The sequence below is a fragment of the Pyxicephalus adspersus genome, chromosome 2 (genome assembly GCF_032062135.1).
Source record: "Pyxicephalus adspersus chromosome 2, UCB_Pads_2.0, whole genome shotgun sequence".
NCBI lineage: Eukaryota > Metazoa > Chordata > Amphibia > Anura > Pyxicephalidae > Pyxicephalus > Pyxicephalus adspersus.
The window spans coordinates 76,756,787-76,774,874 of record NC_092859.1 but is presented as its reverse complement, the minus strand read 5'-3'; the positions used below and the strand labels follow the sequence as shown (position 1 = coordinate 76,774,874).

At 35.6% G+C, this 18,088-nt stretch overlaps 1 protein-coding gene across 1 annotated transcript in view; it reads right to left on the bottom strand.

The window, feature by feature from the left end:
- Positions 1-17,341, bottom strand: part of UTP20 (UTP20 small subunit processome component) — a 58,635-nt gene extending 41,294 nt beyond the window's left edge. The window contains exons 1-18 of the mRNA XM_072399008.1: positions 17,327-17,341; positions 17,131-17,211; positions 16,062-16,128; positions 13,404-13,536; positions 11,826-12,014; positions 10,535-10,616; positions 9,492-9,629; positions 8,628-8,783; positions 7,478-7,624; positions 7,254-7,388; positions 6,149-6,226; positions 4,641-4,819; positions 4,065-4,202; positions 3,026-3,114; positions 2,888-2,915; positions 2,100-2,181; positions 1,057-1,194; positions 193-348 (exon numbers count right to left, since the gene is read on the bottom strand). Coding sequence (XP_072255109.1) covers positions 193-348; positions 1,057-1,194; positions 2,100-2,181; positions 2,888-2,915; positions 3,026-3,114; positions 4,065-4,202; positions 4,641-4,819; positions 6,149-6,226; positions 7,254-7,388; positions 7,478-7,624; positions 8,628-8,783; positions 9,492-9,629; positions 10,535-10,616; positions 11,826-12,014; positions 13,404-13,536; positions 16,062-16,128; positions 17,131-17,211; positions 17,327-17,341 — 2,031 coding nt within the window. The remainder of the gene's footprint in view (positions 1-192; positions 349-1,056; positions 1,195-2,099; positions 2,182-2,887; positions 2,916-3,025; positions 3,115-4,064; positions 4,203-4,640; positions 4,820-6,148; positions 6,227-7,253; positions 7,389-7,477; positions 7,625-8,627; positions 8,784-9,491; positions 9,630-10,534; positions 10,617-11,825; positions 12,015-13,403; positions 13,537-16,061; positions 16,129-17,130; positions 17,212-17,326) is intronic.
- Between the last annotated feature and the right edge of the window lie 747 nt (positions 17,342-18,088).

Genomic DNA, 18,088 nt, shown 5'->3' with positions numbered 1-18,088 from the left:
GGATAGGTGCCTTTTTAACAAAAGCGCTGTCAGAAAGTTAAGTATATTGCTTTTTATATTTTGCCCTTAGTCATTTTAAGTAACTGAAAGTATTCCCTTACAAAAAAGAATTAACTTTTTGTCAAATTTGAAAGTAATACTATTCTTCTACACAGCAAGTAGCAGAACAAAGCGTTACATATACTTTCATACCTGAATATTAGTAAAAAGTGGTTGGAAGTGTTCTTTGATAATGTAAGAAGTAGTGGACGCCACAAAATGTTTCAGCACCTCTCCCACTAAAGTCCAGGGCAACTGTTCTTCAATTTCAGTCACTGGTCCAACTTTCTTTAAAACCATTCGAAATACCTGCCAATTATAAAAAAAAATGAATACTATATAAAATATTTATGTAACTTTTTGTAACTAATAAACTATGCAGGTTGTGATCCTATAATAAAGAACAAGCAATATACCCAAACAAATATGTTGTTGAATTATACACATCCACATAAAGTTAACACAAAGTGACTAGAGATGTTTAGGCCCCTTTCATATTTGCTGCTCCCAACAGCCTCTACTCAAATACTGTGCAGTATTTATCATCAACCAGTGTTTTAATAACCACTTTATCTCACTATTGAGTGCAGTTGAGGTTATGGTTCTTCTTCCAGAGATAGAAAAGCAACTAGTCGTTTTTAGAAACCAAGTGGCAATCCCCTGCAACCTCAGCTGCATTCAAACGCGCACAAAATGGTTCATAAACCACTTCTATTCAGTTTAATGGGAATGGTTGGAAACTTGTTGAGCCTGCAGTAGAACGCTGTGGTCAATGGCAAGTCTGTAATGGCCATAACACTACAGTGAGAGACAAAATGAACAAAGTAGGAGTACAAAACAAAAACATAAAATAATGTGATCCCATTTTACTTACATAGCCTATTTTGTGATAAACTCTAAACTTTTTTTGTAGAAGTTTATGTGTAATTTAACCATTTATTAAAAAAAAAGCATGAAGAAAGAGATAGACAAGTTATGTCATCCATGCATTACATCTAATAATACATAGTTTATTACCTTTGTGGCACATGAGTGAAACATGTTTCTGACTCCCTTGCATGTCTCAAACAGCAGTTGTCCCAAACCTTCCACCTTCTGGGGATAGTCATTAAGGTCCAAAAACATGAAGTTTAAAAGTTCACTTAAATCAGGTACCTAAAACCATAATAACAAATAGTAATAAAAATTGGGCTGGAAAAAGAATTGTGCATTTTACTTGACAAGATTTATAGAAACTATGTATACTAGGTTGTGATATGAAACAAGGACAAGGATTAACCCCTAGGAGACATAATGGTTTAAAGAGGTATACAAGTTTAAAGAACCAGAGCATTGGAAAAAAACATTTATAATACCATTATCTTAGAGGGTTAGAGGTGCCCCTTAAATTTTAGCATTCAATTTGTATATTCTGTATATGCCAGCTGCCTGTAACATTACAAGCATGCCCCTGCAGCTCTAAAGGAATACAATAATAATGTTACAAGTGGAAATAAACAGGAGATAACAAAATCATACAAGAATCTCACAACCCCAGAAGTGATGATAAAGATTCCAGTGGCACCACTAGCTCTGCAAAAAAATAAACTGGATTGAAAAGAGACACTAATGGTTTTTATAAATGTATTTCTGTACATATTATTTAGGTTGTGTCAAGTGATTTGTATAATGTTAGGGTGATTGTTATCTCTCGTTGTATGCAGTGGGCCTGTATATTAACAATTGTTTGCATTGAACAACAAAATCATCCGTGGAGAATGATTAACCAGGAGCTGGAAAACCCTTTAACAGATTTCTCGCAAACATGTTTGTAATTTAAATCACTACAAAGTCACTGTTTGGTTTACTAAATTTTCAATTTTTGAGAATGAAGTAACCAGTAAAGAAATAACCCACATCTCCAAATCTGTTTAACTTTTCAATTTATTTTTCACTCTATATTTTGTGTTTGCTTGGAAATGACCCCTACACAAAAGTTGATAATGTCATACCACTAATTTGTGGGGGAAGGGGGGAGCTGTAAGCTCTAAAGGGAAAATGACTAATCTCTGGCGACTTACCTTCCTCATAAGGAATGCAAAACTCTCTGCAGCAAAATTCCGGATATGTGGTTTTTGATGAGCAAGCAAAGTGCTGTACGAACTGCAGTTCAAATTAAAAAAGGAAAATTGTTAAAAAAGATGATAATTTCTACCAAGACACATTATTAAACCAATATTATTAATAATTTAAAAAAGAAAAAGGTGACTTTTTGGTATTGTGGTTAAATGTCCAAGTTTGAGTTTCATTTTCAGAAGGTTCATTTTTATTGAAAATAATGCCTAAATCAGGGAATTCTTTTTGCCATTGGGGAATCCTGGCTCTGCCTGGTTGTTTCTCAGGGATTGTTTTTCCCCCTGTAAGATTATACCTTTAACACATACACATTGGTCTTTGCCCTGAGTCTATCCTCAATTCTCTCTTTCAATACTCCCCAGTTTGCAGTCACACAATCCATAGACATTAGACACTGAGCTCAGACACCTGTCTAAAGGTTTTGCACTCAGAGTGAAAAGAAAATTGTCAGCAGTCTTTCCCTGTTCTCTCTCTGCAGAAATAAAAAACCCACCCCTTTTCCTCAACACATTCAAATTAACTGCAATCCCAGCAGTTGCAGTTACTCCTCATTGAATAATCCTAACTTCCTTAGTGTTTCTGCAGAAAGTCCCATAAGCCTCCATAAAGCAGAGAAATTCTTATAACTGTACTATTTGAAGCAGTTATTCATGAATGATTTTGTTTCAAATTATACAAAGATCGGTAACTACCATTTGTGAGCCAAAACATGAACTGTATTGCTGTTTGTCACTCTTCTATCATACTTTTGCACTCATTTTCTGCACATACAGACCACAGTAAATAAATTATTAATAATTTATCTTAAAATCTATTTTCAATTAGTGATTATCTAAAGTATCAAAAGTTTTTGTCACATTTTATTGCTTACCTTGAATAAATTTTGTTTGGTTTAATAAAGAAAATATGCTTGCTATAAAGTTTGATAACATTGGTGTGATTTTTTCTTTATTTAGAGGCCTAAAAGAACAAAAGAAACGTTAAGCATTGCACATACAATAGAAATATTAAATATATTTAAAATTTTTAATTATTCTCTCCAAGAAATTTAGTAAATTACCAATTTTATTAAGATAAACATTACCAAATAAATATCTTTAAGTGAAATATAGGGCTTTCATATACCAGTTTTGTTTCACAAGTCATTGGATGGCTACCTGTGTGGATATTCACAAAGGGTCAGGAAAGGGGGTTGGGGACTTTAACAACCAGAACATGCTTTCTAGCATACCTGATAACATAGCTGTCTAGCATACCATTATCCCCTCAATCTGTGAAAACTCTATATTGCATGGATATAATAATCCAATCACTAGCCTATGTTTCTTTTTCCAAAGAACCACAAACTCGTTTGATTGTCTCCAGCAAACTTGTCTTTACTAACAAAAGATAAAGCAGACCCCTCTCTTATCTTGGTGGAGTAGGCGGTGGTTTTTATCTAGGAAAGTTTCACATGCTGTCTGGTCTGAGGTTGCTCAAACAGCACCTAATTGTTATGCAATGTCCTTGGGTGACAACAGGCTACACCAAGAATGAGTATTCCTTGAAACTAATATGCCAGGTATTTAAATGGACAACAGCAACAGGTAGGAAAAATTGGCATTCGGAGATTGATGCATCTTTGATTACATTATGACAATATTGGTAGCACCCATCAGTTGCTGAGCACATGTCTGGTTCGCCACTGCAAATACAATGGATGTCACATGTGCCGGCAAAGTTTTTTTGGAGCTTTAACAAGAATGTCCTTCGGATGAAAGTGGCAATTATGTCTTCCAAATAAAAAAGCCCTACATGTTCATGTCCAACTCCTCCAACCAATGCTTTGTTAAACACACAGCTTGTAAAATGTGCATCCTTACAACCTTCTTAAAAACTCCAAACTAGTTATAATCTGTACCCATAATTACCTTAGATGAGGCAGAACAGTAAGTGCAGCCCAACAGTGAGACATTTCACAGACACCCAGATCAGGTGACAGATGAACCAAAGATAGTATGTAGTCCAGGACAGCAAATCCCTTACTCTGACCACCTTTCAACTTTGAACTATGAAAGAAATAAAGACACATAAGAAACAAAGCATATAACAGTTGCATAATGAAAATTCATAACCAAGTTTGCATCAAGTGATCATTGGTAACCAGTCAATTCATTGGTAACAGTCCTCATTCACACAAGTGCATTGTATACAATTACCACAACATGAGAAGTTAATTATATTATAAAGTACTTATTTTCCCAGATAGTCTATTTTCTAACCAGAGCTATGCAGACTACCATTCTCATCACATGAGAATGTGAGCACAATAAAATTTTCAAAAAAATATTCAGATTGAGATATCTTGTATTGTATTTATTTTAAGGCCAACACATTTCTTCATAGCAGACAGAAACACAATAACTACGCTGTATGAAGTAAAGGTTTTCTCTTAAACACTGGACACTACACATTATAATGTGAGCAATTGCAACAAATTCATTTACCAGTTTGACTTTTCCACAAAGACAAGGGGATATTTTTCAAATGCCATAGAACCAACTGTTGGGGGTTCAGCTTTCTCCAAAATAAGCCTTGTTAAAATTGCTAGGGCCTCACTCCTAGCAGTGGGGTTCTCATCTGTGAAGCACAGTAGGATATGCTGCAAGAAGCTTGGAAGAAAAAGCTGGAAAATAAAAAAATACTTATTAATTTACATTTGGTATCAAATATTACAACACAGCAATGTTGCTTCAGATGTCTAACAAAGGCCAGTGTGTATAGGGATACATTTCAGTGTGGCTAAAGCCTATGCATTTGCTCATTTACTGTTACCTAAAATAATTGGTGATGTTTTCAGGTGGCATTAAAGAGAAACAAGTGACCTGTTCTGTTCTCTGAAGAGGGTAGGACAAGCAGGGGGCAATTCGCTGCATATTTCTTATTAGTCATCAGTTATTTAGTGATCCAACACAGCGGATCAATAAATACCATTGTGCGACACGTGTAATGAAGCCAGATTGAAAATGTATCGTCTTTACAGAATTGACAATATGATCCACAATCATTAGAACCACAATGAAGACAAGCAGGATATTTGCAAAACATATATTAAATAACAGGGCTAGGGAGAAAGAAACAACATGATGGAATGGAAGAAGATAAAATATGAGTTTTTTTATATTAAAGCTAAAGTTATTTCCTTTTAACTATGTTCTAGTTCCTCCTCTCCCCCTAATCAACATTGTAATAATATTTGTAAATCAAACATTTCCTTTTATTATTTTACCATATTTTGCTTTTTATACAATGAAGGCAGCTCGTGGCTAGTAGTACGGCTCAGTAAGTATACTGTACAGATGTAGATTCCCTCTAAGTCCCCATAATTGTAAAAACCTAAATACAACAAAAAAGGGGAAGGCCAGGGACAGTCAGTATGGGAAAGAACACAACAGGTGATGTTGAATGTCCTGCAGCTATGAGATTAGATGGGGTCCATCTGACTTGCTGCAGCTTCTAATACACAGTGTGCAGTGAAATCAAAGTAACCAATTTCAGTAAAGAATATGAGCCTTTACCAATATGCCAGACTGAAGTTCAGCTTTATTATAGTAAAATAGGCAGGAAATATGGCAGAAAAGCTGTTCACTTGTCCTAGCCAGCGGAATCAAAGAGAATTTACACCATGCTGAACTGAAAACTGTTAATTCTCCTTCAGCTATAGAAAAGCAGATAATCTTTCACACAAACATAATTTAGAACAGTAAAGCAACATACACACAAAAGATTGTTTCCAGTGACAGAAATTATACGCCTGTCTGGTACATCTATACTAAAGAAGTCAAAGATAGAATAGATGTGTAGTAGCTAAACTAAGCACAGCTTGTCCTAAAGCACAAATATGGGACAATTCTTTCTCAGACATATATGATACTTTTGATCATTTTCACAGCTAATACAAAATCAGCTGTAGAAGTGAAAACATCTTTTTTTTCAAAAACTATTTGATACTTGCCTGCTCAAACTGCTTCATTACAAAGAGCCTTTCTGAGAATTCAATAAGTAATCCTCTTGAAAATCCACTTTCAAACACCTTTAAAAAAATATGTAAAACAAAACGGTTATTGTCATCAAAATCAGATCATTTTGGTCACTTCAAAATCATTATAAATCTTTGTTTTTGGCAATCAATTTATGCTACTGACTACATCCAGTTATGTCATTTATCAGTCATACTTTTTTTACTGTCCATGAAAAGGGTTAAATTCAGACAGATTGAATTCTAGTTACAAATTAAATTTAAACACGATGTAATAAAGGAGTTTGAAAACTTTTTAGGACAGTGGTTATGCGAGACCTATGAAGGCTGCCATTGCGAATTCTACTATTAAGTCTAGCTTTAAATGAAACAAAGCAACTAGGCTTTCCTTTGAGAGGCCAACAATAGCAGCAGTCTCTCACTTCCCTTGCAGGGGTGTAGTCTTTGAGTGACACTTCTGCCTATGTGTCACTCAAAAGGGGAGGAAATTTCCCCCCAGAGTGACGTCATGATACCAGAACCTGCCCACTCTCCCATCGCAGAGGGTTCAGAGAGACAAGCCGCCCACTGCCCCAAGCCTGCAATTCCATACAGAAGACATGGTCCGTGGTGGAACTGACGAGTTCTTGGCAAAACATTCCTGAGAAAAGTGAGGGCGTAGCGTTCCCGTATAGTGGGAACGCTGTGCCCGTCCCACTATACCCCTGTTCCCTTGTGAACATGTTACTTTAATGTTAACACTATGAGGCCAGTGGAAATAAGCTATTTTATTTATTTTTTACATGAATAATATTTATATACACCAAGTGTTCTCCTATTTGGTACCTATAAACAATGGTACATGGTAAATAACAAAACAATTATATTTGCCCTTCAAATGGTACTCATTTGGCCTCATTCTAGGCCTGCAGAACTTTACAGTGGTCTTACATACATACATGCCTAACCTTCATGAATTGCTTAAACTTATACAAAGGGTTAAAACTAAAGTCTGTAGTTTTTTCTTTTTTATGCGTAATTTGTTTATCTATGCCTGTTCCACATGGAATGAACACATCTGGATATTAAAAATATCAGTTACCTTATTTATTGTGTCTTTAACCTCAGTCACTGCCAAAGAAACATTTTCATTAAGAAGCAACGTAGAGATGATAGAGAGAAGTCTGTGACAACAAGTTGGTGAAGTGTTGGGAACTTGTACTAATTTCGACAGTGTCTAAGATAAAAAAAAATAATGAAATTACAAGAAATTTTGTGACATTTCAGTAAATAGGGTGATGGACAGGATGGGATAAAGTAACTAACCTTGGACACCTGTTCCGGCTGAGGAATCTTTGATCCTTGACCATGCTCAACCAGGATAGAATAAGCCTCTAGTAATCTTTCTATCTGATCTGCACATTGTGCACTGTTGTTGGCATCCATTTTAGATGAAAGTTCCAGCAGGGATTCCTAAAAAAAAAAGTTATAAACAAATCAGGAACAATATATTTCTACACGTTTAATATATACTAAAATAATTATATTCACATACATTCCAATATTAAATACATGATTCAACCACCCGAAACCCCACAGTATTTATACAATAAATGTAAATAATATTAAACCTCTAGGATGTACCACTAATTATTTTTCAGCTTAGATTGAACCAAATCAAGTGTCTGCAATTATTTCTTTCAAATAAATATATATATCTGTAAATATATTTACTGACGTATTTTCCATGTTAACCATATAAATTTATCTAAAACGTTGGGGTTTATGAAGACACACATTTCTTACCAATCAATTTCCTAGCTACTAAATGTGTTCTCACAAGTTCTAAATACACTGACCTATTGTAGTGTATCACCTTCAGGTATTTCCATAAATATGTGCTAACCCTAACCCATACAAAGTGGTTAACTGGGTGTAGGAAATGTTAACTGAACTTTAGCACTTTAATATGCTGTAGTCCTCACCTCTCTCTTGTTCTCACAAAATGCTGTAATTCACAGTAGAGTATAGAGTTTGTCACATGTGTGATTGCAATTCGTATGAAAAGGTACACATGTAATGAAGATGTAATATGCTTACCATTCTGAGATTTGCTTTTTAAAGTCTTGCCACTTCACTATTCCTGGCTACTTCAAGTATCAGTCAAATGGGTCAATACCCACCAATTCAGCATACAATGTTTCCTCCCACCCAGTTGTGCACCCTGTACTGATGTGTACTGAGTGGGAAAATCTAGTTGTTTGGGATACTAGCAACAGTCAGGGGATAGGTGCCTTTTTAACAAAAGCGCTGTCAGAAAGTTAAGTATATTGCTTTTTATATTTTGCCCTTAGTCATTTTAAGTAACTGAAAGTATTCCCTTACAAAAAAGAATTAATTTTTTGTCAAATTTGAAAGTAATACTATTCTTCTACACAGCAAGTAGCAGAACAAAGCGTTACATATACTTTCATACCTGAATATTAGTAAAAAGTGGTTGGAAGTGTTCTTTGATAATGTAAGAAGTAGTGGACGCCACAAAATGTTTCAGCACCTCTCCCACTAAAGTCCAGGGCAACTGTTCTTCAATTTCAGTCACTGGTCCAACTTTCTTTAAAACCATTCGAAATACCTGCCAATTATAAAAAAAAATGAATACTATATAAAATATTTATGTAACTTTTTGTAACTAATAAACTATGCAGGTTGTGATCCTATAATAAAGAACAAGCAATATACCCAAACAAATATGTTGTTGAATTATACACATCCACATAAAGTTAACACAAAGTGACTAGAGATGTTTAGGCCCCTTTCATATTTGCTGCTCCCAACAGCCTCTACTCAAATACTGTGCAGTATTTATCATCAACCAGTGTTTTAATAACCACTTTATCTCACTATTGAGTGCAGTTGAGGTTATGGTTCTTCTTCCAGAGATAGAAAAGCAACTAGTCGTTTTTAGAAACCAAGTGGCAATCCCCTGCAACCTCAGCTGCATTCAAACGCGCACAAAATGGTTCATAAACCACTTCTATTCAGTTTAATGGGAATGGTTGGAAACTTGTTGAGCCTGCAGTAGAACGCTGTGGTCAATGGCAAGTCTGTAATGGCCATAACACTACAGTGAGAGACAAAATGAACAAAGTAGGAGTACAAAACAAAAACATAAAATAATGTGATCCCATTTTACTTACATAGCCTATTTTGTGATAAACTCTAAACTTTTTTTGTAGAAGTTTATGTGTAATTTAACCATTTATTAAAAAAAAAGCATGAAGAAAGAGATAGACAAGTTATGTCATCCATGCATTACATCTAATAATACATAGTTTATTACCTTTGTGGCACATGAGTGAAACATGTTTCTGACTCCCTTGCATGTCTCAAACAGCAGTTGTCCCAAACCTTCCACCTTCTGGGGATAGTCATTAAGGTCCAAAAACATGAAGTTTAAAAGTTCACTTAAATCAGGTACCTAAAACCATAATAACAAATAGTAATAAAAATTGGGCTGGAAAAAGAATTGTGCATTTTACTTGACAAGATTTATAGAAACTATGTATACTAGGTTGTGATATGAAACAAGGACAAGGATTAACCCCTAGGAGACATAATGGTTTAAAGAGGTATACAAGTTTAAAGAACCAGAGCATTGGAAAAAAACATTTATAATACCATTATCTTAGAGGGTTAGAGGTGCCCCTTAAATTTTAGCATTCAATTTGTATATTCTGTATATGCCAGCTGCCTGTAACATTACAAGCATGCCCCTGCAGCTCTAAAGGAATACAATAATAATGTTACAAGTGGAAATAAACAGGAGATAACAAAATCATACAAGAATCTCACAACCCCAGAAGTGATGATAAAGATTCCAGTGGCACCACTAGCTCTGCAAAAAAATAAACTGGATTGAAAAGAGACACTAATGGTTTTTATAAATGTATTTCTGTACATATTATTTAGGTTGTGTCAAGTGATTTGTATAATGTTAGGGTGATTGTTATCTCTCGTTGTATGCAGTGGGCCTGTATATTAACAATTGTTTGCATTGAACAACAAAATCATCCGTGGAGAATGATTAACCAGGAGCTGGAAAACCCTTTAACAGATTTCTCGCAAACATGTTTGTAATTTAAATCACTACAAAGTCACTGTTTGGTTTACTAAATTTTCAATTTTTGAGAATGAAGTAACCAGTAAAGAAATAACCCACATCTCCAAATCTGTTTAACTTTTCAATTTATTTTTCACTCTATATTTTGTGTTTGCTTGGAAATGACCCCTACACAAAAGTTGATAATGTCATACCACTAATTTGTGGGGGAAGGGGGGAGCTGTAAGCTCTAAAGGGAAAATGACTAATCTCTGGCGACTTACCTTCCTCATAAGGAATGCAAAACTCTCTGCAGCAAAATTCCGGATATGTGGTTTTTGATGAGCAAGCAAAGTGCTGTACGAACTGCAGTTCAAATTAAAAAAGGAAAATTGTTAAAAAAGATGATAATTTCTACCAAGACACATTATTAAACCAATATTATTAATAATTTAAAAAAGAAAAAGGTGACTTTTTGGTATTGTGGTTAAATGTCCAAGTTTGAGTTTCATTTTCAGAAGGTTCATTTTTATTGAAAATAATGCCTAAATCAGGGAATTCTTTTTGCCATTGGGGAATCCTGGCTCTGCCTGGTTGTTTCTCAGGGATTGTTTTTCCCCCTGTAAGATTATACCTTTAACACATACACATTGGTCTTTGCCCTGAGTCTATCCTCAATTCTCTCTTTCAATACTCCCCAGTTTGCAGTCACACAATCCATAGACATTAGACACTGAGCTCAGACACCTGTCTAAAGGTTTTGCACTCAGAGTGAAAAGAAAATTGTCAGCAGTCTTTCCCTGTTCTCTCTCTGCAGAAATAAAAAACCCACCCCTTTTCCTCAACACATTCAAATTAACTGCAATCCCAGCAGTTGCAGTTGCTCCTCATTGAATAATCCTAACTTCCTTAGTGTTTCTGCAGAAAGTCCCATAAGCCTCCATAAAGCAGAGAAATTCTTATAACTGTACTATTTGAAGCAGTTATTCATGAATGATTTTGTTTCAAATTATACAAAGATCGGTAACTACCATTTGTGAGCCAAAACATGAACTGTATTGCTGTTTGTCACTCTTCTATCATACTTTTGCACTCATTTTCTGCACATACAGACCCCAGTAAAACCCTGATGAACTCTTCCCCTAAACATACTGTTGTAAATTCTTCTGCAATTCTCTCCTACATATGTTGTCTGCTGACAGGCTTTCTGAATTCCTATACTACACATAATCTACTCTATTGTCATACTCTCTGCACTACTCTCTTGTACTTAATTTTCCTTCTCAAACTCCCTGCCAATGCTATATCTTCTTCACTTCTCTACCACACTAACTGCCCAATGTCATACCCTCTGCACTCCTCTTCTGCACATAATGCCCGCTGTCATTTCAGACACCATATTCACCAGTAAATTCTACCTTTTAAGATACTTTTTAAGCATAGTTTGCAATATTCCCATCCATTACCATCTTAAAATTGGCACTTTTGCTAGTTTAATCCTTTAAAGTGCAGTAATACTGCTTAAAGAAACAAGGAATAATATTAAAAAACCATATATAAGATCCTTTTGGACACCTGTATATTGTAGGCATGTCCTTCACCATCATCCTCCAAAGATACTTGTACAGGTAAGACAAAGTTGTAAAGGTCCATTCTATCAATTGAGTATCCTTTGTGTCCAGTAATAAAGAGATAGTTTTGAAAAAGTCTTGAAAGTGTGGATAAAAGTCAGCCTGAAGATCTCGAGCCAGCTGAACCACCAGACTGTGTGGAGGAAAAAAACACAAAGGTAATATGCCATAACAGAAACCAGGTTAAAACATGGGAGATTACCTGTTCTGCACACTGTATTCTGCACACCCCAGACTCAATACAGTTTATTGCCCAGTTAAGACATACAGTACACCGGGAGATAGAAACAATGTAAAATAAAGGAATACTACCACAATTGCCTGTACATATAGTAAAAGTATAAAGGGTTACTTTAATATAATTCAAATAAAGACCAACACATTTAGAAGATTTTAAACACATTGAAAAGATTTGCGTTTCTGACTTGTGTAATTATCCAGATAGGATACATTTTGGTAATAGAAGAAACACATATAAGGTAAATAAATATTATCCATATAGTAGCAGAAGTCATTAACCTAATACCTCAACTCTGCAGAGATTAAAGGCAGAAAAAAAATTCACACTGCACATGAAATTGTAATGTTTTAAATTGTTTTAACTCTGTTTTAAGCAAAGTTACATTTATTGAGCAACAATGCTCTCCCTTTTCCTCTACTGACATTTCACAAATTTACCAGTCTCCATTCGTCCAAATCTCTTGCCTGTGTGGCACAGCATCTTTAAAGTTTTCACTGATGGATACCATACCTCCTGCACATGTGCACAGCATTCTTTATATGTCAATATGGAGAATTTGTACTCTACTCGGATAAGCAAGCGAAGAACAAACTCTTTATAGAAATGAATAGAGATTAAGGTGTATATTTACAAAAGGAGATCCAACCTTGTTGTTGTTGTTGTTGTTGTTCAGTAACAAACAAATCACATAGCAAAAACCCATCAGAAAGGGGTATAGAAAAGCATGGGATGCTGGTATTATTTAAATCCATATTAATAAGCAAGCCCAAAAATTATTTATAACTTTTAGAAAAATGGTGTTATACATGTGCAGCTAAACTTTTCTGACAGTTTCCCCAGAGCGATCCGGCAGGTAGCAGGGATTTTTGCAGAAAGGGCATCACCTGTCCCTTTTGCAGTAATGAACTGCCTGATCAAGCTTTTTTAAAAGTTGAAATTTAGTTCTGCTTTAAGAATACTGAATGCAGAGATAGCTAATTTTATTTCAATGTACTTTACCCATTTTAGCTCTTTTCCCTTATACCAGTTATGAACAGTTTGCAGATTTCCACTGTTTAGTTGGAAACAATGGTGCCATTGTTTAGGATAAAGAAATACATACATTGTTTTTGGACAAATAAGATTTTCTTTTGGTAATATTGTTGTGTAAAAAAATATTTTATTTGCTATGCAAACGGTAATGAAGTCTCCAGAGACATTCATCATATATCAGTCCTGGATGGCTTTCTGACTCACTGTTGTATTTACAGTTGATTTTCAATATAGGAATTGTATACATACTCAAGAAGTGGCTGGTAGGCAAGGCTGTTCTTCACTTGTAAATGGGTCTTCAGACTTTGGACTATGGTATTCTGATGGTAAACCAGCAGATGGAATGACTGGCATTTACTGGACACTTCCCGGTAGAATGTTACTTGAAGAAGAAAAAAAAAACATTATTCTCCATACCTTCTGATTGCTAACAGTCGGAAAAACGAATTCAAAAGCATGGGAACAAAGAAAAATACTGCTCTGAGTTGATTCATGTTCCACACAAAAACTTTCAAGACTTTAACACAGTATTACTGCTTATTGGCAACTTCCCAAGGGCCACATACAAGCAAAGAATTACTTGGAAAGTGGATTAATTTCTGTTCCAGAGACACTATGTATGACAGAGAAAGTCGATCCTGACCGTTGAAGACTGGAGTGGCCACCTCTGAACTGCAGTGCAGTGATAAATGCTTAGGAGGCTGCAGAAATGTACACGTCAGATATGAACACAGGATATTTACACTGTCAAAAACCAAATATGTGTATTTATATTCATCTTTTTCCTTTAAAGCGACCCAATTACCAAAGGATCACCTTTACCTAATAGCCTATCAGTAAAAAAGAGGTGTATACACAGTGAGAGAAAGAATCCCCCACTGGTTTTGTACATTTGCCCTCTGACAAAGAAATGACCAGTCAATAATTGTAATGGTAGGATTTTATGTAGGTGTGAGAGACAGAATAACAACAAAAGAACCCTCAAAAACCCAGTGCTCAAAAGTCAGAGCTTGATCTGCATTGTAATGAGTTAAATAAGTATTTGATCCCCTATCAACCAGCAAGATTTCAGGCTCCCAGGTGTCTTCTCTGTATGCAGGTAAGGAGCTGAGATTAGGGGCACCCTCTGTAAGGGAGTGCTCCTAAACCAAGCTTGTTACAGTACCTGTATAAAAGACACCTGTCCACAGAAGCAATCAATCAACCAGATTCCAAACTAGCCACCATGGCCAAGACCAAAGAGATGTCCAAGGATGTCAGGGCCAAGATTGTAGACCTACACAAGGCTGGACTGGGCTACAAGACTATCACTAACCAGCTTGGTGAGAAGGTGACAACAGTTGGCGCGATAATTCGCAAATGGAAGAAATGCAAAATAACTGTAAATCTCCCTCAGTCTGGGGCTCCATGCTAGATTTCCCCTCGTGGAGTTGCAGTGATGGGGTTGCAGAGAACGGTGACAAAGCAGCCCAGAACTACACGGGGGGAACTTGTCAATGATCTCAGGGCAGCTGGGACCATAGTCACTAAGAAAACAATTGGTAACACACTGCGCCGTAATAGACCAGACTGGTTCAAAGGGGATCAAATACTTATTTCACTCATTACAATGCACATCAAGTTCTGACTTTTCAGCACTGGGTTTTTGAGGGTTCTTTGTTGTTATTCTGTCTCTCACACCTACAATAAACCTACCATTACAATTATTGACTGGTCATTCCAATATCCAGTAAGACTTCCTCATTAGCCACCAATAAAAGCACATGAAAACTTTATTTTGCTCTGTTTTCTACAATTGTTTTGCTTTTTTCTATTTCTCAAACCTTGTCTGTAAAAAAAAACCCAGTATTATTTTGTGGCACAATATAATTAACACATTCAAAATCTACCTTTAAAACAACACAGAAAGCTAAAATGTTTAAACAAATGGGTGTAAAAAGATGCAAAACAACCACCATTTCAATCATTACCAGCTCATAAAAAAGACGTACAGATTTCATGAAGGTCATTACACAGAAGTAATAGGCCATACTTCCTTAACATCCCATTTCTAGCATTGTAAACAGCCAAAATGTTCAGGTCATGTTACATTTTTACCACAATGAATACAAAGTTTACACGTTTACTTATCTATATGTTGTTTAATCTAGTCAAAGGAGCATGGCCTGGTAGAACTGTATTAAAGTAAAACTCCAGACAGACATACAAAAATGTTGCAAAGGAAATTAACTGTATTTGTACAAATATCTGAGTTTCTGAATCTGTCTTCATATAAGCATTATGTAATCCAATACAACACAGCAAAGCGGGGACAGGGGTGAAGGGGACAACCTCATCAAGGTACTGCTTCCACACTCTCCAATCATCAAATTGGAGTTGTCTTTTCATAGGTTTGTCTTCAATAGGTTGTAAAGACCTGGCTGTGCTTTAAGGCAAGGCATCGCAAATCTTTAAACAGGTAAAACTGTTCTCATACGTAATGTATCAGTTTATTTTTCAATTAGCTGTATCTAACAATGGTCAAATATATAAGTGAAAATAGATTAATGCCATTACAGACACCTAAGAGAATGGATCAAAGTTGGGGTCAAAGGTAAGATTCTTTGACTGTGACTTTTTTTTATCAAGTTCATTTGCAGAGAAAAAAGTGACAGATTACACTACATCTGTATTGCTGAATTATGCCAATAAATTTACAAAGGATTTTGCTGAAAAAATGATTTGCAGGTAGGAAGATTATCTGCCCCACCTTGTTACGACATCCACCCTTCTGTTGTTATTCTACATTTTTTACCCTCCACATGGCACAGATAGGGTGTTATCCTTACCTAAGATTAATCAACCTTGTTGCCCAGAACTTAAAAAAAACTAGCACCTTCTAACAAATAGGCACACATAAATACATACCAAAATTTTCTGTAAGGTTCAGATCCCGCCATTTCTGCAATCCTTCATAGAAATATGTCTCCACATCCTAAAAAGATATCAGAAATCATGTATATATGTCAGAATTTACTACAGTCAGAGGCTCCATTGGAGAGACACTTTAATTTTCTGTCTGATATAAATGTTTTTGAAACAGGACAGTAAGTGGGAGAATTCTCTATAGGCAGTATAGGCAGTAAGAAAAAATGTGTTTCTTTTTAGGTAAAGTAGCAGAATGCCAGAGTCCCTGTGAACTTTTTGTCTGGTTTCCTGCAGTTTTCCCTTAATTCTAGTCTCTAATGCCTTGAGTCTCAAACAGGAAGTAAGGGAACATATCGCCAGCACACCCCTGAACAGCAGTAACACCAGACAGGCGCACTTAATTCAAATTAAAAAAATAAACAAAAATGTGGTCATCAATCCTCTCTATGAACAGTAAAAAATATTTACATTCTCCCAACACAAGCACAAAACATCTACATATTACTTCAATAATTACATTACTTGTGTAGGTTGTAAATATTTTGAGTCACGGCCTTAGGCTGTATACACATTTTAGATTGTTTCCAACAACAAAATACTAAAAGATGAATAATATTGCTGTACAGTGCTGTTCTGTTCCATGGGGGGGAATGAATGAGTGGCACTCTGCTGTACTCTGTTCACTTCCATTGCGTTGAGGCTCGTATTGGCCGAGAATCATTTGACGTGTGTACATAGCCTAAGGCTCCATACACATGTACAATTTTTGTTACTGGAAATTAACTTTTATGATCGTTTCCAGCGTCAGAGAGTGACACGAATGAGTGCTGTACATACAGCACACGTTTCGTTCTATGAAGAGGAGAGGACAAGTAAGGGGCATCCCGCTTTGCACTCCTGCCTTGACTTGTATGGCAGTCATTCCTCATTGCCCTGACAGATCCATAAACGACATCGAGAAACCACTGTACACGCGTCATAATCTTGTTCAGAACGAGCATTACCATTCGGGCGTTAATCATCTGGCGTGTGTACAGAGACTTAGTATAAAATATATATGAATTCTTACCTCTGAGTAGCTCTCTGTTCTGTCAATGCGATGTATAATATCAATATTCACATTTGCCAGTCTTTCTGAAAACGTCTGGAACTGCAGAAAAAAAATTTATGATTCAATTCACAGAACTTTTTTATTAATAAACACTTATTCCCAGCCTCTTGACATTTTGCCAATAATGTCCAATCATTGCTATCAAAAATCTCACCAATAGCAGTAACATGTAGTGAACAGCCAACTTTACATGTAGATACAGCTATCATTCCAAAAAAGGGCAATCTGCGCAGTAACAGATGACAGACCTTACCAGGTATGACTGTCAGATGTCTGCATATCATGTCAGATTGTTTTGTTCCCCAAGAAGTCTGTTTTAAAAACACATGGCCCTTATCAATACATTTTTTTTATTTTTGCAGGCTGGTTTTCGTTGCAATAACCCTGCATAGTTTTCTATACCACTGAGTAGTACAAAGATGGAGGTGGCAGTGATCACAATAATTTTGGATCATATTTCTACTGAAACCTGTTAATTGGTGTAATGATGTTAAAACAACATTTCCTATTTAATTTTCAAATTATGATTTGCTTGCTAGACTAGGCAGACATCATAGTAGTTGTATTGTATTGTGTTATGTTGTGTTGGTGTATGCTTACAATTAACCTACAGCATACAGCTATTATAAACTGAAACATCACAACCATATTACAACATGAATATAAAATACTTGTGTATATATATATATATATATATATATAAAAATATGCTATGATGATTATTGTTTTCATCTACACTTTAATCTTCCAAAATAGTTAACACAAGTTGCAAACTAAGGATAAGAAGTAAGCAAAGTATGATGCTATAAGATCAGTCTGGCATGCTGAGACTTTTAGTTCCACAAGGTGTGGTTACATTTATTATAATACAAATATAAAAACAGTCTTAAATGCTGGTGAGCACTGCAAGCATTGT